Below are 23,710 nucleotides of genomic sequence, written 5' to 3'. Positions count from 1 at the left end.
AGACATACATCACATCCTTTCTTGGGTGGAGGGGTTAGAAGAGTTCACTCCGCTTCCGCTCTACATTGTCCGGGGAGACCACGAACATCAGTCGCCGTACTTTCCCCCAGATGAACAGGTAAGAGGGGATGTGGAGACCCCACGTTTCTGTCTTGTACTGGAACTGAGCTGATGAGTGATCGAAAGACGTAGTGACGTCGTGCGTGATAACGGAAAGATGACAGGTCGGCGGTTAGAATTACTGTCCCTTCAGTAGCGCGGCCCACTTGTCGGCGACTCTTTCCTTCCGATGCTGATCGGGGTTAGTCCAGCGCCTAGCTTCCACTAATGCTCGCTTGAAGCAGGAATTCCCGCCGCGACCTCCACTTTCGCCGGCAGCTTTTCCCTTGAGATGGTCAGCTTTGAAAGGACGTTTACCCAACTGGACAACTGCACAGCGCGGAACGACGCGAGCCTAATTTTGGGGAATCCGGGGTAGCACTGGCACGCTCGCGCGCGTTTTCTGGGGTCTCCGAGCACCCCATACGGTCACCGCGGCCTTTGAAGATGCGGAGAAGAGCGTATGACGCCGGCAGCAGGGGTTTCGAAGGTTTGCGGAGCCAATGCCAGCCTCTCAGAAGCAAATTCGGAGACCAATGTCACGCGATCTAATATCAAGATTAGCATCAAGACGTTCATCATGCAATTGCTACTGATTCTCACGATCCGTAGCAGAGCAGCTCGGTCAGTCTCGGACGCAAGGGTCCCACAGAAACTTCGAGCGAATCTTCCGATCCAAGCGGCGTAGCCTCAACAGCACAAACCCCACATGCGCACACCGCGCTGGCATCTCAAGTCACCCACGAACGTAACAGACAGAAGGTCGCAAGAGGTAGGTGTGAAGCTGAGCTAACGTGAAGCCGCTTCAAAAAACGCCGGCCGTGGTGGTTCCTAGCATTCCATCCACACTCCTTGGCGTTCGTTCTGGGAAGTCATCGGATGTGCGCTTAACGGCAGTCAGACGCCTGACACTAGCGTTGGCAGATACTGTACATGGTGTGGACCCACCGGACAAGAGTTAACGCGGCATCAAGCGAGATATCGAAAGTGCATAAAGCGGTCGATTGCCTCCTCGCATTCACTACTCCCTCCTAGCCAGGCCATCCACTACACAGGCGATTTCAACAAGACACGACCCATATCACTGCACGTCATCATGGGTGGACAAGATTCGATCAAGAGCGCCCCTTATGAGCAGCGCGAGGCAATGTCTCCGTTCCCTAGCAAACAGGGAACGGTGACTCGGGAGCCTTATGGACCAGCAGGTATGCATATCACTTAGTGGAACCTCAATCACACGTGGGCTAATCCCAGAGCCAGGTTTCCGCGGCCTCTTCTCCAACCCTTACGTTGCCATGTGTGCAGCCTTTGCTACGATTGGAGGTCTTCTCTTTGGATACGATCAGGGTGTTATTTCCGTAACGCTCGTCATGGATCAATTCCTCGACCGGTTTCCGCGTGTCTCGAGTGAAGCTTCAGGAGCTGGTTTCTGGAAGGGCCTGATGACTGCTATGCTGGAACTGGGCGCACTGATCGGTGCCCTTTTTGCCGGCTGGATTGCAGACAAACTCTCCAGGAAGTATTCCATCGTCGTCGCAGTCGTCATCTTCACGATCGGAAGCATTCTACAAACAGCGGCAATGGACTACGCCATGTTGACTGTCGGACGTTTGATCGGAGGATGGGGAATTGGAGCGTATGTTGAGCCATGTTTGTACACGGGATAGATGCTAACCACGCGTAGTCTTGCAACTATCGCCCCACTCTACATCTCTGAGATTGCGCCACCGGAGATCCGCGGTGCCCTTCTCGTCCTGCAGGAATTCAGCATCGTCCTCGGCATCGTGATCGCCTTTTGGACGACCTACGGTACGCGCTTCATGGCCGGCGAATGGTCATGGCGTCTCCCGTTCCTTATCCAGATGATTCCCGGTCTTGTTCTGGGTGCTGGCATTGTTTTCTTGCCCTTCTCTCCAAGATGGCTCGCCAGTAAAGGCCGCGACGACGAAGCCCTAGTTGTACTGGGCAAGCTCCGCAAGCTTCCCACTGACGACCCGCGCATCTTCCAAGAATGGTGCGAGATTCGCGCAGAAGTTACCTTCAACCACGAAGTGAGCGTTGAGAGGCACCCTGAGCTACAGGCCAAAACTCGCACGAACGAGTTCAAGCTTGAGGTTCAGTCTTGGCTCGACTGCTTTAGACATGGATGCTGGAAGCGCACTGTCGTCGGAGTTGGCATCATGTTCTTCCAGCAGTTTGTTGGTATGTTCCTCCTTACCCCGACGTGAGAAAATACTAACACGACTCTAGGTATCAATGCGTTGATCTACTATTCGCCCTCTCTTTTCGAAACACTAGGCCAGGACTACGAGATGCAGCTTCTACTTTCCGGCATCATCAACTGCACACAGCTCGTTGGTGTCGCAACAAGTCTATGGACCATGGATCGCTTCGGGCGCCGGCCACTCCTCCTCACCGGTGCTGCTCTCATGTTTATTTGCCACCTCATCATCGCTGTCTTGGTTGGCAAGTTTGGTGGACAATGGCTGGACTTTGCAGTAGAAGGCTGGGTCGCCGTTGCCTTCCTATTCTTCTACATGTTCAGCTTCGGTGCTACTTGGGGACCCGTCCCGTGGGCTATGCCTTCGGAAATATTCCCATCTTCCTTGCGAGCAAAGGGCGTGGCGCTCTCAACGTGCTCTAACTGGTTCAACAACTTCATCATCGTAAGTGTTCCTTTCGTCTTTACTGTCTGTGGCTAGCGACTGACCTGTATACCAGGGGTTGATCACTCCTCCTCTTGTTCAAAACACCGGCTACGGAGCCTACACCTTCTTCGCCGTCTTTTGTGGACTCGCCTTTGTTTTCACATTCTTCGTAGTCCCGGAGACATCTGGCAAGACTTTGGAGGAGATGGACCAGGTTTTCAAGGATGTCAGCAGTGAGGCGGAAGAGCAACAGAAGGCGCGCATCATGCGCGACATCATCGCAGGCAAACAAAACGAGACTGTCACTACAACCGCAGTCCCTTGAAGCAGGACAATTGCTCAGCAAGGGGGCCAGTACATTTGTAACTAGCGAGACAATTATTCAGTTTATTCTTATCACGGCTTCGCGCACTACGATTGAAATTTGAATGATGCAATCGATCGAAGGACTGGGCTTACGATGCGCAGTCTCATAGTGCACGATGAGCGGGTCGCTCCTGCTCGCCTCCGGTGAAAGACGTTGTGTACATGCGACGTACGTGCAACGCAAACTTCTTGGCTAGCTACCCCGTATCATGGTGATCGTTTGATTGCGTATCGTATTGTAACGATGACCACGCAACGTCGCGATGGATGTAAAGATGCGATTCGATTGCGCCCGGTTTGCCTACTTGAGAATACGAATTCCCGTCCGACGAGATCTGGTAATGGATATCTAGACGTTGTGATCAGCGTTACATATTAGGGGAAATGTAGTGCACATCAAAGACATGCTTTAGCATGTGCATCTCATGCTAGTTGCGAAAGAGATGTTTGTCAGGAGCAATCTTGTATTTGACGCCTGAAGCCATATGCTGCCTACCTAGGTAGGTACGCCAAAGCTGAGCTGCTTTCAAAAGCATCGCGTAAAGAACACCTGGAATGTAAAAGCGCACGCCACCAGATTGACAGGTGTACGCGTGCGTTGCTGTTCAAACATCTCGCCGAGTTGTGCGTCGAGCTCCATACTCCCTGTGACGTAAGAAGATTGCCTTCAAAAGGAGCTCCGCGGGAGAGAGCGCATCACCGCTCTGCCCCAGAAAACAAGTACGGCATTGCCATCTTCTACTTTCCAACCGTCAACGCCCCGTTTTTCCGTCATCTTGCTCGTGCCATCATTTCACTCCCAGATCCTCAATGGCCGATTATCTCCACGTTCTGCGCCAAAATGCGAGGTTTCCCATCGCCAAACTTTTGCAGCTGGGCCGTTAGGGTTTCCCAACTTTCGCCCCGCGCCACCCTTCCCAGTACAGCATCATGACCTGACTGGCTCCAAGGCCGCGATAATTCCGTAGAACTGCGTGTTGGTTGTCCCAGCACCGATTCCAATGCAAGGTGTGCATAACACACGGCCTCGTTCGCATCGCCTGGTATGCCTATATCGTCGAATGGCTTTGTGATCACGCTCTCGGGGAGCTCCGCTTCGAGGTAGTCTATGATGTTCGCGTTGCGCGCACTCGGGCCGCTGATGAAGAGTTCGTCGACGTCCTGGCCGGCAGGAAAGCGGAGCGCGAGGAGCCTGCGATACTGCTTCAAGATATTCTCGGCCGTTATACGGGTAACGGTAGCGATTATGTCTGCTTCAGAGAGTTTCATGAAGATGCACTCATCAACGACTCGTTGGGCTTCATGTTCACCAAACATATCCCGGGCTATGCTTAAAGAAGGCAAGACGCGAGAGTAATCATGCGTCTGGAGGAACCGTGTGACGATAGCTTGATTGGGCTTCCCCGGCGCTGCATACTCCCCGTCGTTGTCATTGTTCCGATCGTTTGAAGTGCAGTACTTCATGGCGTAGTCAATGAACACGCTTCCAGGCCCGCAGTCGCGACAATTTGTCCCTCGAGCATCTCCCTTCGACTGAGGAGGAATGAAGCTACAATTCGCAAGCTCGCCAATGTTCAGACAAGCTCGAAACTTAGAAGAGTGTCTCAAGAAGAGTTGATCAATGTAGGCGACGGGGGAAACTTGAGGTCTCAAAGACCCAGCTTCAATGACAGCAAAGTCGAAGACAGTGTTGACACCAATCTCAGTGTTTATATTGGCGTTCCATCCCAGCGGGTGCGTGCTCAGGTCGTTTGTTTCAGGCATGTCAGGTCGCCTCAAGCCCGATGTGTGTGTGCCGACCAGGTTTATGGATGCGAGTGGTATGCAATGCTTCTCACAGAAAGTGGTAATGCCATTGGAGAACAAGTAACCGAGCAGCGCGTTGAGGCGTGTCGCTAGTGAGGAGTTGCGCTCAACTTCGCGGATGGAAGTGAGGATGTGGTTTCGAACAGGAGGTGAGGTAGGTAGCGAACCGCACTATCGTTCGTCAGCATTTGCAGGGCGACAGTATGAACAACACTAACTTGGATGAGTTCTAGATACAGCGTAGCACTAGGGGAGGCTTGCAGATACCGGACCAGCGCGAAGTCAAGCTGGTTTAACCCACTTCCGCAACAGACCCCTAGAATGCGGAGGTCCAATGCACTCTTCATGGTCTCTCTCGTATGAACTTGTAGGCTTCCATGGTCTGTTGCTGAGTCGTTGCGACGCATACTAAGCTTGACTGTTGTTCAATCAAGAAGTACACATGAGTGCTTCACATCCGGAGGCGAAGATTATCAAATGGTAGAGGCCCGGAGGTACCTAGGCAAGGGGGGACTTGTCCAGTGGCGTTCGACTGAGGCGTCACCCAAGGCATCTCGGGTTATCGCCCCATAAGGGGCTTTGCAGAGAGAAATGCATGCTAAAGGTACGCTGTGGGGTGGATGGGTATCCGTGTCGCGCTATGCAGATCTCAACGGACCCGATGAGGACTTGATGTACCAAGACTCCCGTGACCGGACTCTGGCACCTCGTTACGACTTACGCGAAGGGATTGGCCCGGGACAGATATCCGGCCGTGAAATGACGTAGCTGCTCAACGGTCATCCCTTCAACATATCAAGTCAGCAACCAGGCACATGCTAATCAACTTCGCACGGGAAGATGCGCTTTGTGTTCTTCATTGCCGGTCTGCTACATACCTAGCGATTGATGGAATGCAGGTATAACGCGTTGTACAAGGCCATATGCATCACAGTAATATCTAGGTGATACTCACGTAGCGCTCCCAGACGTGCAATAAGCGACCGCAGCTGCCGGATATCGGTGCTTTGTTGCGAGGCTTTCGGATGCAAAAAGAGCTTCTCGTCTTGGCTTCAGCCAGCTGCCTTACGGTCAAACTGGTGGTGGCATGTGGGACGAAATGCGAGCATCTGTTGAATATCCAAGATCGACAAGACGCGTACTATGGCAAACAGTACGATTTATGATACTACAAGGGGTGCTCTAGCAAGGTTTCAACACAGGTATCGTGATCAAGCGCGTAATCACGGTAACTCAGGCAGCAGCGTACGAAACGGGTAGTTTAGTGATCTAGATGTGCTGCGCCACACACGACTTTCAGCTTGCTTCACTAATAGATTCCACATCCTTCTGGCCACCGGCCACGGGTACATGCGTACAGCTCAGGCAATCTTCGGTGAACCGAGCCGAACAATGCAGCCCTGGATGTGAGATTATCTGAAAGAATTCATTGGGGCGAATGATTGCACGTGAAAACAGAGATCAGCACACGAGAAAGTACTATTTCCAAGAGAGGCATTGTTACTGTATAGTAAGATGTAGCTGTGACATTATATGGATTCCACTCGGAGTTGTTACCCGAGCTCCCAATCCTCGGAAGGTATATCTTCCCGGATTGCACAAGTTCGGTTGACTGCTGGAAGCTCCCGGGTTGAGAGACATCCATGTTCTCGCATGATAATGGGAGTTCTGCGTCGAGTTCTAGAGCTACATGAAGGGGACAAAGTGACGGGATACAGGCAGCTGACCATGGCGTCCAAAGCTGGTATGGATTATACCAGAATGATTCGCGGGTATGACTTAGACACGACGGTACTGGCTTCCAGACACTGAGCGCTTTGTTTTGCACAATAAATGTCTTGTATGGGTTTCATCATCTTTCACATCCACCTTCTTCTTGTGGTCCTATTCCACAACCGACCCAAGCTGGTTTTGGGTAGGCCAAGAGTCAATGCCGGCTCGAGTTTCTACTTCATGAGCTAAGCCACAGGAGCTGACGATGTTGGGATACCCCATTCGGCCTTCAATGCGTTACTGATCCACGTCGTCGGCCACACATGGTTTTTCTCGAAGTTGTTTAAAAGCTGTACTACCTGATCTCTCTCTTTTGGGTCGCATACAAGAGGTCCCCAGATAAAGATGGTGTGACAGACGGTGATTGCTAGTGGGACAGTCTCCGGTGAGCTATTACTAGCCCCGGAAATGGCGCGAGCATGCGTCAAGATCTGATTCTACTTCAATAAGCAAATGTTCGTGCTGTTTGGTAACTTTGGTCCTTACATCTGTTTCAGACAGGCTGCCGACGTTGCGGATTGCGAACTTGGGGCCTGGCTTGTATCGAAGCAACATGATACAGGCAAAATGATAGAACCCAAACGATACAGCTGATGGTAGTGTGAGCATTTGCGTGGAAGGACATGTTAGATAACTTACCGTGCCAGTCGGCTGTGAAGAGAATCTCAGGAAAGCAGCCCCCATCGCCGGCTGGGCCTTCGAAAATTGCATTGAAGCCGTCCGGTCTACCATGCATCCACGTCTGGACAAGATCCCACAGCTCGTTCCATCGCCGCATCTTGTAAGCCTTTTCGTTTTGTGGCTCCTTGCCGTCGAAGCAGAAGTTGACGACACATGCAAGATTCCAAGTCATTTGATTGGACCAGGCCGTCTCCAGTCTTAGTCGAGCCAGCGGGTGCGCATCTCGTAGTGAGCTTGGGGTTGGGTGTAGCTGCAAAGAAAAATCGATATCAGGGGGTTGCTGATTGATAGTGGCATTGTAGAGGCACTGGCGGACATAGACCCAAAAAGCAGCTTCGCGCAACGTGGGCGCTGATGGATCTACATAGTGATTTCCCTGAGAAGATCGAATAATGGCCGAACAGCCTGCGAGGTGCTGTTCATCATCAGAACCGGTACTGGACGGGACTAGAAGGACTTGTTAGGCATGAGAGACGCAATGCATACTATAGTACGCACCATTTAGCTGCTCGTAGAACCGCAGTATGACGATCGCACACAAAAGCGTTTCGTCGTGGCTAGCAGCTTGCTCATTCAATCGTTCGATGAGCAGGGCGATGCAACGCTGATAGGCCGCCTCGGCTGTCGCGTCTTTTCTGCAGTGGCGAGCAGCAAATGACATGACGGCATGGCAAAGTACCGGGCATTGTTTGACCTTCTCCGGTACGCCCAGCGTAAATTGACGAGTGGCGTCGGTGCAGTCAAGCCAGCGGCCAAGATGTTCGGTGTAGTGGTGCACGAGCAAGGCCTCTTCATGCGTCAAAGGAACAGGCCGGGGTGAGTAGTTTCTAGTTCCATCTGGCATGTCTCTACGGTTATGCGAATGCGCATTCGGCTGCTGCATGGCCTGGCGGGTATGCATCGGCAGCGAGCCCTCTGGCATGCCGTCCGGGTCGTGCGACTGCAGCAAACTCGCCACCGACACGCCACCCGTTGTGCTCTTAGATCGGGGAACAAAGTAAGGCGAGCCTGGCGATAGCTGAGCCGACGGTGAGGAGACGCTGGTCGATGGGCCTTCCGATGTCCCATCGGTCCGACTGTTTTTCCGCCTTCTCGGTGAAGTGTTCCGGCTCAAGCCTTCCTCGCTGAAACTGTTTGCACGAACGGCTCCTTCTGTTCGACTGATGTTATCGACCCCATCGACACCGTCAACATCCATCAGGTCCTCTTTGGTCTCGGTTTCCTCATCAGTACCGCCGGCAGCAGATCGACTGGAAGAGGGCCCGTCAGGCCGGTAGTCCTTGAACTTAGTATGAGGCTCCTCCCACTGACAGGGACGGTTTTTCTTGCCGCATGCTTTGCATACTGGACGGGTCTCGTCACCTGGGAGGACTATCAGTACGGCAAGGAGTGCCTGGAAGCAGGACACTGACATTTGACGCGGCGCGCTCGACATGTAAGGCTTGTGCAGATCAGCGGACTTTGTCGCCGCAACCTCATGGATCCACTTACCAGCCGCTCCTAGAGCGGAATTTACTGTATGAAGTCAGTAATACGTTTCATGTGTAGGCTGGGAACCGGAGTTACCCCATGTATAGGAAATCCAAATCCCAGGTTCGAATCGAAGTGTACCTGTCGCCGTATTAGCTAGTGGGGATGTGCCCTTCGCCTCGAGCCCGATCCCTCGACGATGGCGCTCGTCATGAATCGACAAAATGGCTAATATCGGAAGTGCGTACCACAACTACGTAATTGTGTCGTTTCAGGGACCCTTCGGACGACTTCTGGAGTTTGCGCGTAGCCTTTACCGAAGCAGTGACATCTGTAGGATCCTCTCGGCAATCTTGGACAGAAATCAAGAGCGCTCAAGCAGGGCACGTGGAAGCGAGGCAGGTGTGGGCTAGATATGCTACGGAGTCGCAGGCTGTTCAACTCTCCGACGTAGTCTTGATAACATTAGTCATTTGCCAGAGTATATGCTTTACCCTCTGACGCGCTGAAAAGGGGAGTTGAGCGTATAACTCACCCGTCGAAAACGTTCGATGGCCGGTCTGTCGGTCGATGCTGGGTGGATCGGGGTGCAACGTCACGCTGTTGCTCATAGACTAGACTGTGTATTGAAGATACGGCATTCGTGCAAAGCCCATGACTGCCTCGATGAAGGCCAATCTTCGATACTGGACCTCACCCGCTCAATGCTGGTGGCCCTTGCTAGGTGAAAGTTGGCTGCGGGAAAAGATCCCGCAGCCAGTCAGAGCCCGTAGAAGGGCGGCGCTCGGATCCCAAACCCTCTCCAGGTGCTTAGGTAAGTGGGTATCGGGTGCTGAGACTTTGCTATGCACCCAGTGTCTTGTGTGCCCCGTACGCAGGGCCGCATCTGCCCAAAGATCTCGAGGATCAGCCCAGTCCCGCCAGTCTATCGGTCAAATACTCTGACAACTGGCCGCCGGATGTGATTCTAGTCCAAAAAGACTGATTCGTATCGAGGTCTCGAGCAGGTCAAATAGCTACCTGAGGAAGCTCATCAGCACGAAGGCTGCTGTATTTCTTGAACTACCAGTACTACTCTTCAGCTGTACTGGGTCGCGATCCACAGCAAGCGCAGACTGCATCCGCATCGGGGCTGCTGACCTACCTCTCGAACTGCATCGCCAAGAGTTGCTCAGATTAGCATAGTTCAGAACCTCGTTTCGACGTTGGAAACCAGAGCCTTCGCACCCTGACGAGACTGCCATCCTCAACGCTCGTGTTGTCTTGCCGTCCACGCGTGCGCCCACGAACTCCCCGATCACACGAATCCGTCCTAGCCGAGACCATCCACACACCCTGCCCGCTGGCAACACTCCTTAGCCGTACCTGCAATGACCAACTATCGCAAGCACCGGGCCAGACGTGGCACCCAACGAATTTCCGAGAGAGAACAGCCGGACCATACACTCAAGACCGACTGACAGGAGTTCCGCAAGCAGTGAAAGCGTGCGACACCACAGTAACACTGCTTAGCGTGAGCTTCGCAGGCCGAGAATACGTACGAATCTCGACGGTGAACCGAATGCATGAAATGTGGGCGGATCCCTTGGTAGAGGACCCTGTACCGTTGAGCCTTTGCAGTTGCGTCCCCGCACACTCAGAAATGACTTGGAAACCCCGGAGCCGGATCATGGAGCGCGCGGAAGGTGAGATGCCAGCAAAGGTGCCAGCTCAGGCCGAGCCTGATAATGGAGATTCGGCATCGCAGCCACATTTCACAAGCGCAGGCGCCATCCAGCTGATATTTCCTATTATCTCACGGTCACAGATTTGCTTCTGCACTTCATCTGCGGACGCCACCGGCGCGATCTGGACACCCGCTGTCGTCGAGGGTCCCAAGTTCCTACGAGCACCTTTCAAAGCCAGATTCGCCAACTGCGTACCACGGCTTACGAGCAGCAGTCCACCGACTGACGAAACGGCAGCAACTTCACGAACACTGAACCGTCGCGATCGTACCCATTCTTAGAACCCGATTCACGTACACGGCCGAATTCGATCTGCAGGATTACCATGTAAAAAGCCTACAAATCCTTGTTTGGTGACCGCGCTTGCATATTGTAGGTGTTAGCATACATCGCATCAGAAGATTCAGAACACTGCGGACGAGAGACATACCGACAAGCGCCATTACCGTTCCTGTCTATAAATGATTTGCAGACAGTCGATTCGTGATCGATGTTCATTGTGGCTGACGGCAAAAACACGCCAGCAGCTTCGTTGGGTGCGTTCAGTCAAAAAAGACGTAGCCAGGTATAATTAGAACATCTGCGGAGAGACGCTCGTAGGGACTTTGTGTCAGGAATGGAGTAGGAAAAAAAAATAAGGCGGCCGAATACAGCGCTACAAGCATAGCATATGCTCTGCAAGATTTTGAGCGCGTTACGTGTCTACGTAAGACTACATGCAGCTCATCGATCGCACAGCAGTAGACCATACACGGGTGCGGAAGGATCGGATTCTAGTTGCAAGATCGGGTTTTAGCGAAACCGCATGGACCATGATGGCATTTCTTAGCCACCACGCAGGCAGCCTTACACAACCGCTCGATACGCCCACTTATATCCGCAAGAGACTTTCGAAGACTGGCATGCGATGAACGGAGACGAATGCTTCGGGGCGAGATTGGTCCAGCGAAAGCATGCTCCGCGGACCAGTCGGTCCTACCACTGCCTCGCGCTAAGTACCACCCTGTGGTTTGTCAGTGGGGATAACTCCCCCGCGGGCCTCTTGCCACATGGATCCAGAGTATCGGATCAGCTCAAGTAGGTATGGCTGATCATAGCCTAAACGTAAATTCAACGTCCACCCATCAAGAGCAGATGAAGGGACGAGCGCTCATGTGAGGAGAAACTTTACAGCATCATACACGGACATTATTGCATCAGGGTGTGATCATCAGGGGACAGCAGAACCCATGTTGTAGTCTTTGGCGCTTAAAACGCGTTTTGTCGCGTGGATAGGCAGGCTTGTACGATTGTGGAAGCATTGGCAACGGCAACGTGAGCGTCAAGACCCGCTTGCCATGTGATTGTAATCCGCGACTGCACGTTGGGGTATGTTCTACACGCACAAAGTATTGTTTGCAGCAGTGTCATACTCCAGACTACTAATGATCAGCCAGTGTGCATGTGACGATGCGCCGATGAAGCCCAACCCTGCGGCTCAACTTCCCTCAACGGTCGCTCGCCTTTCCAATCAACGCCGCAGCGCGATAAGAAGATGCAACAGTCATGGCAGCTATCGAAAATATATGGGGAGGCTTCTTAGCCCTAAGCCATAACAGTTCCGTGATCATTTGACGGCCTAAGCGATGTATCGACGGGTGACCAGAGGCGTGAAGACTCGCAAGTCATTTGGTTAGTCCATTAGTCCTCAAGCAAGTATACTCTGTCAAGTCTGTCTTCCTTTGTCGTTCTCTTTCACCTTCACATTTCGACCCCCGCGTTCCACACCTCGAGTAGTACCCTAGAACGGGGATACTTGGGCCAATTACGAGACCGCACCCGCGCGCTCGCACACCGGCTCACTGCACCGAGTGACCACAGCAAACACGTTCTATCCTCGGCGGGTCCTCACCTCACTTTCCTCAGTCACGCTCACGCTCCGTTTGCATTGATCCGCTCCGGCCTGTGCTTCCCTTTTGTTTATTTCTTCTATTCTTTCTCCCCTCCCCACCTACTCTTGAACCCACACAAGAAAACACCGCTCCGACCATCGCCATGGCTGTGTTCAATCTCTTCAAGATGCTCGCTCTCCTCCTCATCAGCTTGGTCGCAATCACCTCCGCTTCACCCATCGCTGCTTCCACCGAAGTATCAACTGCTGGTCTCAACTGTCCGGCTTGCGTAACCTCGATTGGCAAAGTTTGCAAGGACAGGAAGCTCAGCGAGTACAAATGCGACACACTGTGGTGCCTCAGTCTGGTAAGTCTTCACCCGCCTTCTTGCTTGCATTGGCGAGCTGGGTTGAGCTGGGCGAAGGCGAGGTCTAACAGAATGTAGATGTGCCGACAGTGCAATCCACACTGTCCACCGATCGGGGATGCTGTCGCTGGACCCGTCGATGTCCCTACTGATGTCTCGGACACTGTCTCCACCAACACCTTGATCTCTGCCATTGACGCGGCCGTTGCCGACATCTCTTCTACCTCTGTGGCTCCAGCGGCTAAGCGCGACGACTCACTCGCCATTCCCGGTGATGATGTCTTTGCTGACGCTAATTGCTACCGATGTATATACATCAACCTGTTCTGCAAGCAAAACAACCTCACTGAAGAAGAATGTCTACCCATACGGTGCAATGATCCCGACGTAAGTCTCTATTCCGGTGCGCTATCTTCTGGATGGCGCGCCAACCTCTCATAGCCGTCTTGATTACGAGAGAAAATAGACTGACAGCCTCATAGTGCAACGTCTGCAGCCGTAGTTGCCACAAGACTCAGCAGGTCGATGCATCAGACCCCGCCACCATGGATGGTGTCGTTGCCGACATCTCTGCTACTTCTGTGGCTCCAGCGACTAAGCGCGAAGAAGCTGCACAGAAATGCGTCTGGATCTGCTTCCATGTGACGTGCACGCGCCAGTGTACCGACGTCGCTGGAGTAGCTGCCTATGCAGCCAGCGGCGCGATTGTCATCGACGAGACCGAGCTCCATGCCGACACGTCTGTCTCTGTCACTGCAAACCATACACAGCTGGAGAACAACGAGCATGTTGAGAATGCTTTCCTCTACCATTGCGACTTGACCTCTGGCAGTTGCTGGGCTGAGACCGTTGTTGAGCCAGTAGCTGGGACCGAAACCGCCATCGAGAACATTCCAGACATTCCACACAAGGTCTGCCGCGAGATTTGCAACACGGACAAGTCGCTCTGCGGACTGGTCTGTGATGAAGAAGCGAAGAAGGAGACTGTGGTCAACGACCCCGTTTCAAAGGCTAAGATCAAGTGCCACTGGGAGTGCTATTTCGGTCAGTGCTGGGCGGTCTGCATGCCCGACATGGGCGGCGCCGCCAGCGACTCCAGCGACGTATCATCCGCCAACGTAGCAACAAACTTCAAGCCATGTCGCTGGGAGTGCTACTTTGGTCAGTGCTGGACTTGCTGCCCTCCTCCTTGATCGCCTGTCCAGGTTCACTATTCGCGCTGCGCGATTTCCGTGGTAAGACATGAGTCTACACCCACTTTACAGGATACAACTGACCTCTACTAGAAGCTTGTTCTACACGGTACTTGAGACATGTAATGAATTGCAGGGACATTTCGGAAGCCTTTTACAAGTACGCTTGGGGTATAGATTAGATCTCGTCCATAGTAGCAATGGAACTCAGGCTTCACACCTCTGACTCGAGAATACAACATGATGGTGATGTGCAAGCCAGCTGGTTTCTGCCTCTTGATGTCCCTGATGCAACGGGATCGTTCATTGTACTGACTGAACAATCATAGCCAACGTTTCTCGTCTACCCTCTTTCCCATATGGTACAAGTTGTACTACAACATGATATATACATTCGTTTTTCACGCGACACAATCTCTCTCTTGCCCATGTTTACATGCCCCGCGCCTTCAGGAATGTAGCAATCTCGGCAGTGTGATGTCCCTTGACAATGACATGTTGTGTCACGCTGTTGATCTTGACGTCCTCGTTCTTTTTATTCAAGAAGACTCTCAGCTCGTCCCTCAAAGCAGATAGGTCGCCGGTGACCTTTCGTACCGTCGTCAGATGCAAGTTGCCTCCTCGCTTGTAGTCGGTGTAGATGGGCAGGTTCTTGTTCGCAGATCTCGAGACGGCGTACTTGGGCGGCGGTAGAGATAATTTGGGGGCGCGCGGCGTCTTTGGCTTCTTAGCGACCTTCTTCTGGAGCGTCGATGTTGTGTCGGCTGTGTCTGAGGGCGCGGTCGCGGGCTTGGGCGCGACGTCATCGGCCTTTGCGGGCTTCGCTTGCGAGGGTGTCTGTTCTGGCTTGTTGTCGGACCGGGGGTGCTTGGAGGGCAGTGTCGGCTTCTGCTCGGGCGGTTGCGCGCTGTCGCCTTCGGTGAGAGACTCTGCTGCGGCAAGGTCGGCGGCGCGTTGAGCTTCTTGGGGAGATGTCGGGTGTTGAGAAGAAGCGTTGGGTGGGAGGGATGGCTGAACGATGGGCTTGGAGTCTGGCGGGGGTTCTATGGAGCGTCAATTGGTGTACCTATTGTACTAGAAGAATGCACAGCTTACGCTCAGCCTGCCATCTTGTCGCTGTAGAGAAGCGGAAGTGCGGCCGGCATGCGATGGCTCTTGGGGCGGCCAATGGGCGCAGGAGCGGGACGAGAGACTGCAAGCGAGGCATTGTGGTGCAGCGATGCCGGTGAAAGTATTCTACCACGTGTCCAAGGGTCGAGGGATGTGTCGCGAGGGCCGTGGGGTGAATGCTGCGGCCATGGTCTGCGGCTCAACTCCAGAAGTAGCGCCTGGGGTCCCTCGCGCGCACAGTCCGGCTGCTTTTTTCGTTTCCGAGCCCACCCCACCACGCTCGACATCGCCATAACTCCTCCCACCACAACCACCCACCCACCATGGCGGACTCAGCGGCAACCGGCGCAAATGTCGCCGAGCAGTACTCGCTGCTCCCCAAGCTCATGCCCAACCTCGACCGCCATCTCGTCTACCCGCTCCTCAACTTCTCCAGCGATGAAGACGCCGACCAGACCGTCGAGCAGAAGAAGCTGCTGCTCGAACTGCTCAAGCCCACCAACATGACGGATTTCGTCGGCCAGCTGCACCAGGAGGTCCACGGCCTCGACGACATGTCCGACGAGTTCAAGACCAAGCGCGACGAGGTCCTCAAGAAGCGCGACCAGCTCGAGGAGGCCACCAGCAAGATCAGCGGCCTGCTCGACGACGAGAACGTCGTCACCAACCTGCGCAGCGACAAGCAGCAGAACTTGGCATACCTGAAGGAGAGCCACGGCGTCGACTTGGACATGATCAACCAGCTGCTCGAGTTTGGCCAGTTCCAGTACTCGTGCGGTGTCTACCCACACGCCGCTGAGCTGCTCTACCGCTTCCGCGTTCTGGTACGTTTATATGCAGCCCCACGGCATACTGGTTACTAACGTTAGCAGACCACCGACGGCGACAAGGAGCGCGAGGCCACCTGGGGAAAGCTCGCCTGCGAGATCCTCTCCGTCAACTGGGACTCGGCCATGGAGGAGATCAACAAGCTCAAGGAGATCATCGACACACGCCTCTTCAACAACCCCCTCGCACAGCTCCAGCACCGCACCTGGTTGATCCACTGGTCGCTCTTCCCCCTCTTCAACCACGAATCCTCGCGCGAAACCCTCACCGACATGTTCTTCTCCCCCGCCTACATCAACACCATCCAGACCAACTGCCCGTGGATCCTGCGCTACCTGGCCGCTGCCGTCATCACCGGCCGCAACCGTGGCAGGAACTCGAACCAGTACCAGAAGCAGCTCAAGGATCTCATCAGGATCGTGCGACAAGAAGGCTACGAGTACAACGACCCCGTCACCGACTTCATCAAGGCTCTGTACATCGACTTTGACTTTGAGGAGGCGCAGAAGAAGCTCAGCGAGACGGAGGAGATCTTGAAGAACGACTTCTTCTTGTTGGGCGCCGCAGACTTGTTTGTCGACTCAGCGAGACATCTCATCTCGGAGAGCTACTGCAAGATCCACCAGAGAATCGACATCAAGTGAGTCATTCTACATTTCTCGTCGCTTCCAAAACCGTACTAATTCACGACTAGGGATCTCTCGACCCGCCTCGGCCTTTCACAAGACGAGGGTGAGAAGTGGATCGTCAACCTCATCCGCGACACTCGCGTAGACGCAAAGATCGATTACCAAGCCGGCACAGTCGTCATGAACCACCCACCACAGTCCGTCTACCAACAAGTCATCGAGAGGACAAAGGGAGGCTTCTTCAGGACACAGGTCCTGAGCGCCGCTGTTGCGAAATGAGCGCGACACATTACAATCGGTCGACTCGTTCGTTGCATAATACGGGGGGAAGCTAACAGCTTCTGGGGAGGCGGGGAGACTATGATGGGGGACACGATGACGATCATGAAAGGGATGAAGGAATGATCGAAAAGTCTGGGTTCGGCATTTGGCGCTTTACGAATCAGGCGTGGGCAAGGCTCGCGCACTGCATGCATGGGTATTGGCGTCCTACCATGGCTCTAAAAAGGGCCGTCTGTGTTCCTGGGCAACAGCGCATAAACGCTGTGCAAGTAGTGAATGCGAAATGAGTAGTATCCAAGAATCAACATCAGCAATGAAACAACACTATATTCACTTTTTCCTCAACCTATCATACACTTTCAGTCTACTCAATAGACTTGCTTCCACTCATGCTCTCCCCTGTCCATCCTCACAGATCAAGCATAGTATCTAGGCTCGTTAAAGACATGATACCTATGCCCCCTGACACCTTGGCCCTTGAACAGCTCCGGGAACCTCAACCCAGCAGGAACCTGCGACTCATGCAGAAGCTCGTTTCCGTTCTCCGGCTCGCCAACGACAAATTTACCGACCTGCATCGCATGATTAGCACACTGGTCTGACGCTAGGAAACCAGAAGGAAAACTTACCTGGAGTTCGGTATCCGTGATGGTATGTCTGGAAACACGGGCATATCCACTCCTCTTCAGGCCCTTGTAGAGAATGTACTCGCACCATCTGTCCCAGTCTGACGCGTCGATGTCCTTCATACCGCTCTTCTCACCCACGTACGTGTTGTAGTTGCCCTCACCGGGTTTGATGACGAGGTACGAGAGGAGGATGGCAGGACGCGGCGTGGCTTTCATGCGTTCAGCCAGGTATTCTGATTGTAGGCGGCGATCCTCGGGGTCCTCTTCCTGACCCGAGTGGAAGACGAAGATGTCAATCATCTCACCGTAGGCGTCGATGGTAGCTTCGATGGCCGGAGCAAGCTCGCCGACAGGCGAGGGGAGAAGATGATGGGTTGAGTTTACGATGGGGAATTTGGAGAGTAGTGCTGAGCCCCAGGTGTGCTTGTTGGGTCCTGGGCCGAAGTCGACGTACATGCCTAGATCTTCGGCGAGGAACTGCGTTGTGTCGCGATTGCCCATGATGATGCGCTGCAGATCGCTTTCAAGGAGTCCGATGACGTCGACTTCCATTTCCTTGATGAGGTCACGCATGCGGTACTCTGAAGACCACATGTCGTTGTCAAGGGAGAAGTGGATGGTCCAGATGCCAGCCGTGATGGACTTGGTCTCCGGGTGATACGGCTTGTAGTCATAAGACGGGAAGCGTAGGTAGGCGGTGGCAATGGCGATCAACTCTAGAGCACCTAGAACGTAGAGGTAGTAGGATCGTTGCCTAGTGGCAGCTGCCGTGATGACAGCCTTGCCCTTGTAGCTCTTGAGTGCTGGCGGTTGAGCGGACACACTGAAGATACCGGCACCGATCTGGAGCATCATGGCTGTCATAACCCAGTCTGTGTGCTCGCGAACAAGCGGTCCGCCGGGAACGAACGCGTACGCTACTACCCAGACGTGGAACAGAACCATGAAGTTGTACACCAAGAATCCGAGACCGAATGTGCGGCCTGGTGAGTGGCGCGCCGCATGGGCAATGAGAACAGGTGCTGCTGCCATGGTGTACATGGCGAGGACCAAGGCTCCATAGAAACCAGTCCAGTGGCTGGTGGTTGTCAAAACGGCAGCACCGATAGAGCCTATGCCGTAAAAGGCCCATGACCTTGAGAGGTTGGGCGCAAATAGTCCAATCATAAGACCAAGGCCCATGGCTAGGAGAGTCAGGGTGCCGTGGGGTACAGCCAGTGGACCCCGAACAGGGTAGCCTTCCCATACCCAAGAGATCATCGTGCTCGAATCGGAGAGGAGCGAGTGCATGGCGAACATAACACCCGCCAGGCCAAAGCTCGCAAAGACAGAAGAACCTTTGGTAGGGCCTTGAGCTGGGACATCTGCGCCAGAACTGGCGGTAGATCTGGTCGATATGAGCATCGAGATGAGAGCTACTACGAATCCAGTCCTGTTCCATCCGCCGTTTGCCTCGTGCATGATTGGCCAAATCGGGTTGTTGGTCCAAAAGGCAAACTTCGCAATGCTAGAGGCGATCAGACCGATAGCAAAAGCGGAAATGCGTGCTTCAAGGCGGTGGGGTTGAGACCGTTCGGCATAGAAGGTGGCAGACCATGCGATACATGACATTGACAGACCGAAGCCAACGGCAAAGAGTCGGTTGACGGGTGTCTTGGCAAGAAACGCGAGCAGTCCGGAGAGCGAGAGCAGGTGGAAGAACCAGACGTAGCGAGTAGCCAGATAGCGAAGGGGCTTGATGCCGAGGAAGAAGGGAGTGACGGTGCACATGACCAAGGCCTCGTAGCCAGAGATACCCATGTGCCAGAGAGGGAAGTCTAAATATGATCAGCAGACATACCGATCGCACAGGGGAATTCGAACATACACCAGACGCAGACACCGAGTGAAGTCAGCATGGACCAGAAGACAAACTACAGAGTAATTAGTCACGTCCAATGCCACCGCGCAATGTCACTTACGCCGTTGTACACGTCTGCAGCGGCATAGATGAGTCCGAACCAAGAAAAGGCACCTGAAAAGGTCGCGCTCATTTCCTTGTTTTTTCTGCTCCTGTCAGTGACGCGCAGAGCCTCGGGAAGCAGTAGTGACTTACTCCTGGATACTGTCGGATGTCGACTTGGAGCCCGCACTACAAGACATGTCTTATCAGAAAGTGTCCATAAGAAGTATAGATTCGTGATGCGTGTCTATCTATATTGGAAGACGAGGAACGTACAGGCGAGATACACCTCGAACATCCTTTATGACAACCTCCAAGTGCTGGAACTCGATCATGGTGACGGCATCGAAGCCTACATCGAGCAAGACCAGTGCCCATTCGAAGAAAGCGTAGATGGTATACGCTGTGAAGACGTTAGCGATGGTAAAACAGTGGAATTGTCAAACGTACCTCCAGCCACTCGGTGCACCTTGTGCTGGATGAAGAAGTAGATCAACGGCACCAGGGTTCCGAAGAAGCTGCCAGCAAGGACCTTTCGGTACTTGAGGGCAGTGGGGTTCTTAGGGCTCAGAGCAACACAGCCCAGGGTCCACGGTAGCGTCGCAACCAGGTATGAAATCATGAAAATGTCGTGCCAGTCGTGGTCGTCGGTAGAAGTCACATATGTCCATCCTCCACAGGTCAAGGTCCGAAAGATGCCAACGCCAGCGATGAACTTGGGGAGGGACGAGTTGGGTCGGCGGGTCAAGATGTACCAAAGGCCGACGAGGGCGAATCTTGGGCCTGTAAAGCTTAGCATATGCCTTTGTGCGCTGTGTCTCGTTCCATACCAGAGGTCAGAGCGATGAAGAGCATGAAGACCGAACGCTCCGGGTAGCGGTCGCCGATGGTCGCGGACACGGATGGAAACCATTCATCTGGGTAACCCTGGGCACGTCAATGGTTGGCTCTGGGCCTGGTGTGGTCCTCGGGGACTAACATAAAACTCATTTTGCACAATCTTGTGGTAGTGTAGCCATCTGTGGGTGTTCAGCCGCGTCGTGGGGTAGTAGAGAGTGAGAAGCGTACATTCCGACTATGAGGGCTCCGACAAAGGCACCTTGGGGATTTGTTAGTCCGTTGATATCCGTCAAGCACATAGGGACGTACAGTAGGCCATGGCGGTATGCGAATATGATATCCATTTCCCATTGAACTACATCTGGTGAGCATGCGGAGCTCTCGGGGGTGAGGCCGGACTGCGCGTACCGTAGCGACAGTGTCGCCGTCCTTGTCCTTGACCATGGTAGAGAATTCAGGTAGGTTTTCAGCAGCGCTGGACCATTGAACGAGAAAAAAAGCGGCAAAAGAGCGTCGAGAATTGATGATGCGCAGTCCAACACGCGCGTCTCCTGAAGTCCACAGGTTGCAATGGCCAGGGTTCGCGCTTCCGAGGTCCGTAGGCCAAGGCGCTACCCGCGGGAGCAACTTTAGCCTAACTTTTTTCTAGAGAAGTTAACTTTTCTATCCCAACTCTGCCAGCAGCAACACCTCGGACGCGCAAACATGGCCGGACCCAGTGACAAGGCGCGTTTCTACCTCGAGCAGTCGGCGACCGAGCTGAATGAGCTTGAGCGCAAGAAAATCTTCACACGGGTATGCTAGGCCGCCTTGCGCGCAACGCCAGCTTCGCTAACATGCCATAGGAAGAAATCAGCTCCATAGCGAAGAAGCGCTCGGATTTCGAGCACATTATCAATGCACGCGGCTCGCACCCCGAAGACTACATGCGATACATTGAGTTCGAGAAGAACGTCGACGCCCTCCGCCGCAAACGAATAAAGCGCCTGGGTGTACGGTACAAAGGCTCCGGTCAGCGCACCATCTACTTCCTCTACAACCGGGCCACGCGCAAGTTCTCGGGCGACCTGGTGCTATGGATGCAGTACATCGACTTTGCGCGCAAGGACAAGGCATACAAGCGGCTGAACGACATCTTCACATCTGTCGCTCGACTCCACCCCACCAAGCCCGACATATGGATCCTCGCGGCCAACTACTTCATGGATACGCAGGCGGACATTACGAATGCGCGAAGCTACATGCAGCGAGGACTACGCTTCTGCAAGAACTCTGAGATTATGTGGCTGGAATACGCAAAGCTGGAGACCATTTACGTTGGCAAGATCGCTGGCCGGCGCAAGATTCTCGGTCTGGACATTGATCGTACAAAGAAGCCAGGCACAGACGAGGACGGCGACGAAGACATGATTGCGCTTCCGGAAGTGACGGCAGAGGATGTAAATCCCAGCCTGAAGCAGGACGATGGTGTGGACGAGGTGGCGCTGCAGAACCTGGCGTCTGCGCCAGTGCTCACTGGTGCTATCCCACTGGCAGTCTTTGACTCCGCCATGAAGCAGTTCCAGGGCAAGCCCAAACTCGCGGAGAAGTTCTTCGACATGTTTGCCGAGTTTAGTCAGCTAGCCTGCATACCACGCATCTTGCAGCACGTGCTAGATTACCTGCAAGAGAACTCTCCCCATGCCGTTGAAACTGCCATCTGCAGGTTCCGCATGCTACTATTTAGCTGCGACCCAAGCGACCCGGAGATTGCCCTTGCATTGAGCAAGGCCCTGGACTTGATAAGCTCTACCGTTCAGCAACATCCCAAGGAGATTGCCTCCATCTCCGAAGTCGCTGTTCGACAATTGTTATCTCTGCATCGGTTACTCGCGGATGGCGATTCGTCCTTGCAGAAGGCGTCGCGTGCAGCACTCCGCAAGTATGTGCGAGCGATGGAAGACGGTCAAGGATCCGGCGATCAGGTTGCTAGATTGGGCGAATTGCTGCGGAAGCAAGGGAAGAAAGACGAAGCAAAGTTGCTATCTCAGACAGGCATCAAGTACTGGGCTGCGAATGAAACGCTCCAGAAACTTTCTGCCGTCACGGAAACGTGAAGGATCAAGGGACTTGGTCAGCAGACTAATCGTACCGAGCACTCGTGCATCAAGTATTCTTCCTATCTCTTATCGGGGGGCACGCCACACTACACCGCTACAGTCATGCTCGCACTATCGTGAGATGCACTACGATTCAACGGTAGAACCACGTCACCTGCACGTTGCGCTGAGCTATGGTGCTGTGGCAGGCCGCTTCCCCGCAGACCGCTTCACTCGTCACCCCGGCTTCGTCGCGACGTCTTCTTAGCGCTCTGCTGCTTCTTGCTCTTGAGGCGGCGCTCGTTATCTGCCTTCTGTCTGGCGTCTTATCAGCTTTCGGGCCGTCGCCTGGGCTATCGGAAGTGCGACGACATACAGTTGTTTGACACGCTGCACCTGTGCTGCCGACGTCTCGGCGGGCACAGCATCTTGTCCGGCTCGGGCAATGGCCTCGTATATGCGCCTGTAGCAGCTCTGAGCATTGTCGCTCTGCTTTCGACTGTCGTCGGCCTGGACTATTATAGCATTGGATCTAGCAGCAACGTAGCGAGAACGTCTAATTTCGCCATGTAGGGCTGCAGGGATATGGTGCAGCAACGCGTCGAGAGGCACCTTCAACGTAGCTTTAGAATTGACTCTTGGTGCCTGTTTAGTATAGCGCCGTGTTAAAAAGTGGTGTAGTGTGTCATACTTGTTTACATTTTGACCGCCCGGTCCTGATGATCTGCTGAAGCTCAATTCGCCAATGCTCTTGAAAGGGATCGTCTCTGCATGGAGCTCCGCGAGCCAGGCGCGTGCAGCCTGGACCTCGTCGCCAGTGGCACTGCTGCTATGCCCTCGACAGTATATTATCCGGTGCACCGCTGGCAACGGCGCAGGAGGGAAGACTAGCGTGTGAAAAATGAAGCGTCGCAGCATCACGGTTGCGCAAATTGCTCACGTTGGCCTTTGTCAAGATGAGATCATGTCGCAACCGCAATAGCTCGAGCTAGGATCAACATAACCATTTTAACCATAAAACGGACGCTAGAAGCAGACTAAAACGCATCACGTGGACGAAGCTTAGCCAGGCAAGTTCTCGATTCCAGGCTCCTCGGAGTCGATGCGGCGCCGAATCCCAACATCTGCTGCACTACATCTCTCTTCTTGATATTTCCTGACTGCACCACCGTCTCTTGCCACTTTTACGGGGCCCGCTCTCGCTTCTGTGCCTGTGGCTGTCGCGTCTGCCTCATCCATCACATATACCTAGGTAGCATCTAGCCAGCCCCGCCATCGCTCGTCTTCTCCTAGTGCTCCACCTGCAGCTCTCCAGCCCTTGTCGCGACGGTGCGTTTTCGTAGATGCTTTGAGTTGACTCCCTTCACCACG

General features: G+C 53.8%; 9 protein-coding genes across 9 annotated transcripts; 4 read left to right on the top strand and 5 right to left on the bottom strand.

Moving 5' to 3' along the window:
* Window positions 1-1,195: 1,195 nt before the first annotated feature.
* J4E79_004710 (uncharacterized protein) lies at window positions 1,196-3,072 on the top strand (the record flags this gene model as incomplete). Its single annotated transcript, XM_049353593.1, has 5 exons — window positions 1,196-1,304; window positions 1,360-1,735; window positions 1,784-2,301; window positions 2,350-2,765; window positions 2,821-3,072. 5 exons carry the CDS (start codon window positions 1,196-1,198, stop codon window positions 3,070-3,072), a joined length of 1,671 nt encoding a protein of 556 aa, XP_049212041.1.
* A 969-nt stretch (window positions 3,073-4,041) lies between these two features.
* Window positions 4,042-7,545, bottom strand: J4E79_004709 (uncharacterized protein; the record flags this gene model as incomplete). Its single annotated transcript, XM_049353592.1, has 4 exons — window positions 4,042-4,083; window positions 4,137-5,090; window positions 7,179-7,225; window positions 7,332-7,545. 4 exons carry the CDS (start codon window positions 7,543-7,545, stop codon window positions 4,042-4,044), a joined length of 1,257 nt encoding a protein of 418 aa, XP_049212040.1.
* A 188-nt stretch (window positions 7,546-7,733) lies between these two features.
* On the bottom strand, window positions 7,734-8,808 carry J4E79_004708 (uncharacterized protein; the record flags this gene model as incomplete). Its single annotated transcript, XM_049353591.1, has 2 exons — window positions 7,734-7,810; window positions 7,872-8,808. 2 exons carry the CDS (start codon window positions 8,806-8,808, stop codon window positions 7,734-7,736), a joined length of 1,014 nt encoding a protein of 337 aa, XP_049212039.1.
* A 3,796-nt stretch (window positions 8,809-12,604) lies between these two features.
* Window positions 12,605-14,001, top strand: J4E79_004707 (uncharacterized protein; the record flags this gene model as incomplete). The annotated part of the gene is made up of 3 exons (XM_049353590.1): window positions 12,605-12,808; window positions 12,887-13,195; window positions 13,291-14,001. The coding sequence occupies 3 exons, from the start codon at window positions 12,605-12,607 to the stop codon at window positions 13,999-14,001; spliced, it is 1,224 nt and encodes a 407-aa protein (XP_049212038.1).
* Window positions 14,002-14,433: 432 nt separating this feature from the next.
* J4E79_004706 (uncharacterized protein) lies at window positions 14,434-15,208 on the bottom strand (the record flags this gene model as incomplete). Its single annotated transcript, XM_049353589.1, has 2 exons — window positions 14,434-15,044; window positions 15,097-15,208. 2 exons carry the CDS (start codon window positions 15,206-15,208, stop codon window positions 14,434-14,436), a joined length of 723 nt encoding a protein of 240 aa, XP_049212037.1.
* A 226-nt stretch (window positions 15,209-15,434) lies between these two features.
* On the top strand, window positions 15,435-16,847 carry INT6 (eukaryotic translation initiation factor 3 subunit E; the record flags this gene model as incomplete). Its single annotated transcript, XM_049353588.1, has 3 exons — window positions 15,435-15,935; window positions 15,984-16,579; window positions 16,634-16,847. The coding sequence occupies 3 exons, from the start codon at window positions 15,435-15,437 to the stop codon at window positions 16,845-16,847; spliced, it is 1,311 nt and encodes a 436-aa protein (XP_049212036.1).
* Window positions 16,848-17,266: 419 nt separating this feature from the next.
* On the bottom strand, window positions 17,267-20,705 carry J4E79_004704 (uncharacterized protein; the record flags this gene model as incomplete). The annotated part of the gene is made up of 9 exons (XM_049353587.1): window positions 17,267-17,422; window positions 17,480-19,296; window positions 19,347-19,392; window positions 19,441-19,525; window positions 19,575-19,610; window positions 19,698-19,824; window positions 19,872-20,204; window positions 20,252-20,348; window positions 20,670-20,705. The coding sequence occupies 9 exons, from the start codon at window positions 20,703-20,705 to the stop codon at window positions 17,267-17,269; spliced, it is 2,733 nt and encodes a 910-aa protein (XP_049212035.1).
* Window positions 20,706-20,966: 261 nt separating this feature from the next.
* On the top strand, window positions 20,967-22,357 carry J4E79_004703 (uncharacterized protein; the record flags this gene model as incomplete). Its single annotated transcript, XM_049353586.1, has 2 exons — window positions 20,967-21,056; window positions 21,107-22,357. The coding sequence occupies 2 exons, from the start codon at window positions 20,967-20,969 to the stop codon at window positions 22,355-22,357; spliced, it is 1,341 nt and encodes a 446-aa protein (XP_049212034.1).
* Window positions 22,358-22,569: 212 nt separating this feature from the next.
* J4E79_004702 (uncharacterized protein) lies at window positions 22,570-23,257 on the bottom strand (the record flags this gene model as incomplete). The annotated part of the gene is made up of 3 exons (XM_049353585.1): window positions 22,570-22,657; window positions 22,716-22,871; window positions 23,031-23,257. 3 exons carry the CDS (start codon window positions 23,255-23,257, stop codon window positions 22,570-22,572), a joined length of 471 nt encoding a protein of 156 aa, XP_049212033.1.
* Between the last annotated feature and the right edge of the window lie 453 nt (window positions 23,258-23,710).

The sequence above is a fragment of the Alternaria viburni genome (assembly GCF_023758015.1).
Source record: "Alternaria viburni strain BMP 2772 chromosome Unknown scaffold_8, whole genome shotgun sequence".
NCBI lineage: Eukaryota > Fungi > Ascomycota > Dothideomycetes > Pleosporales > Pleosporaceae > Alternaria > Alternaria viburni.
Note: the sequence above shows the minus strand (reverse complement) of the source record. Positions and strands in the feature narration are given on the sequence as shown.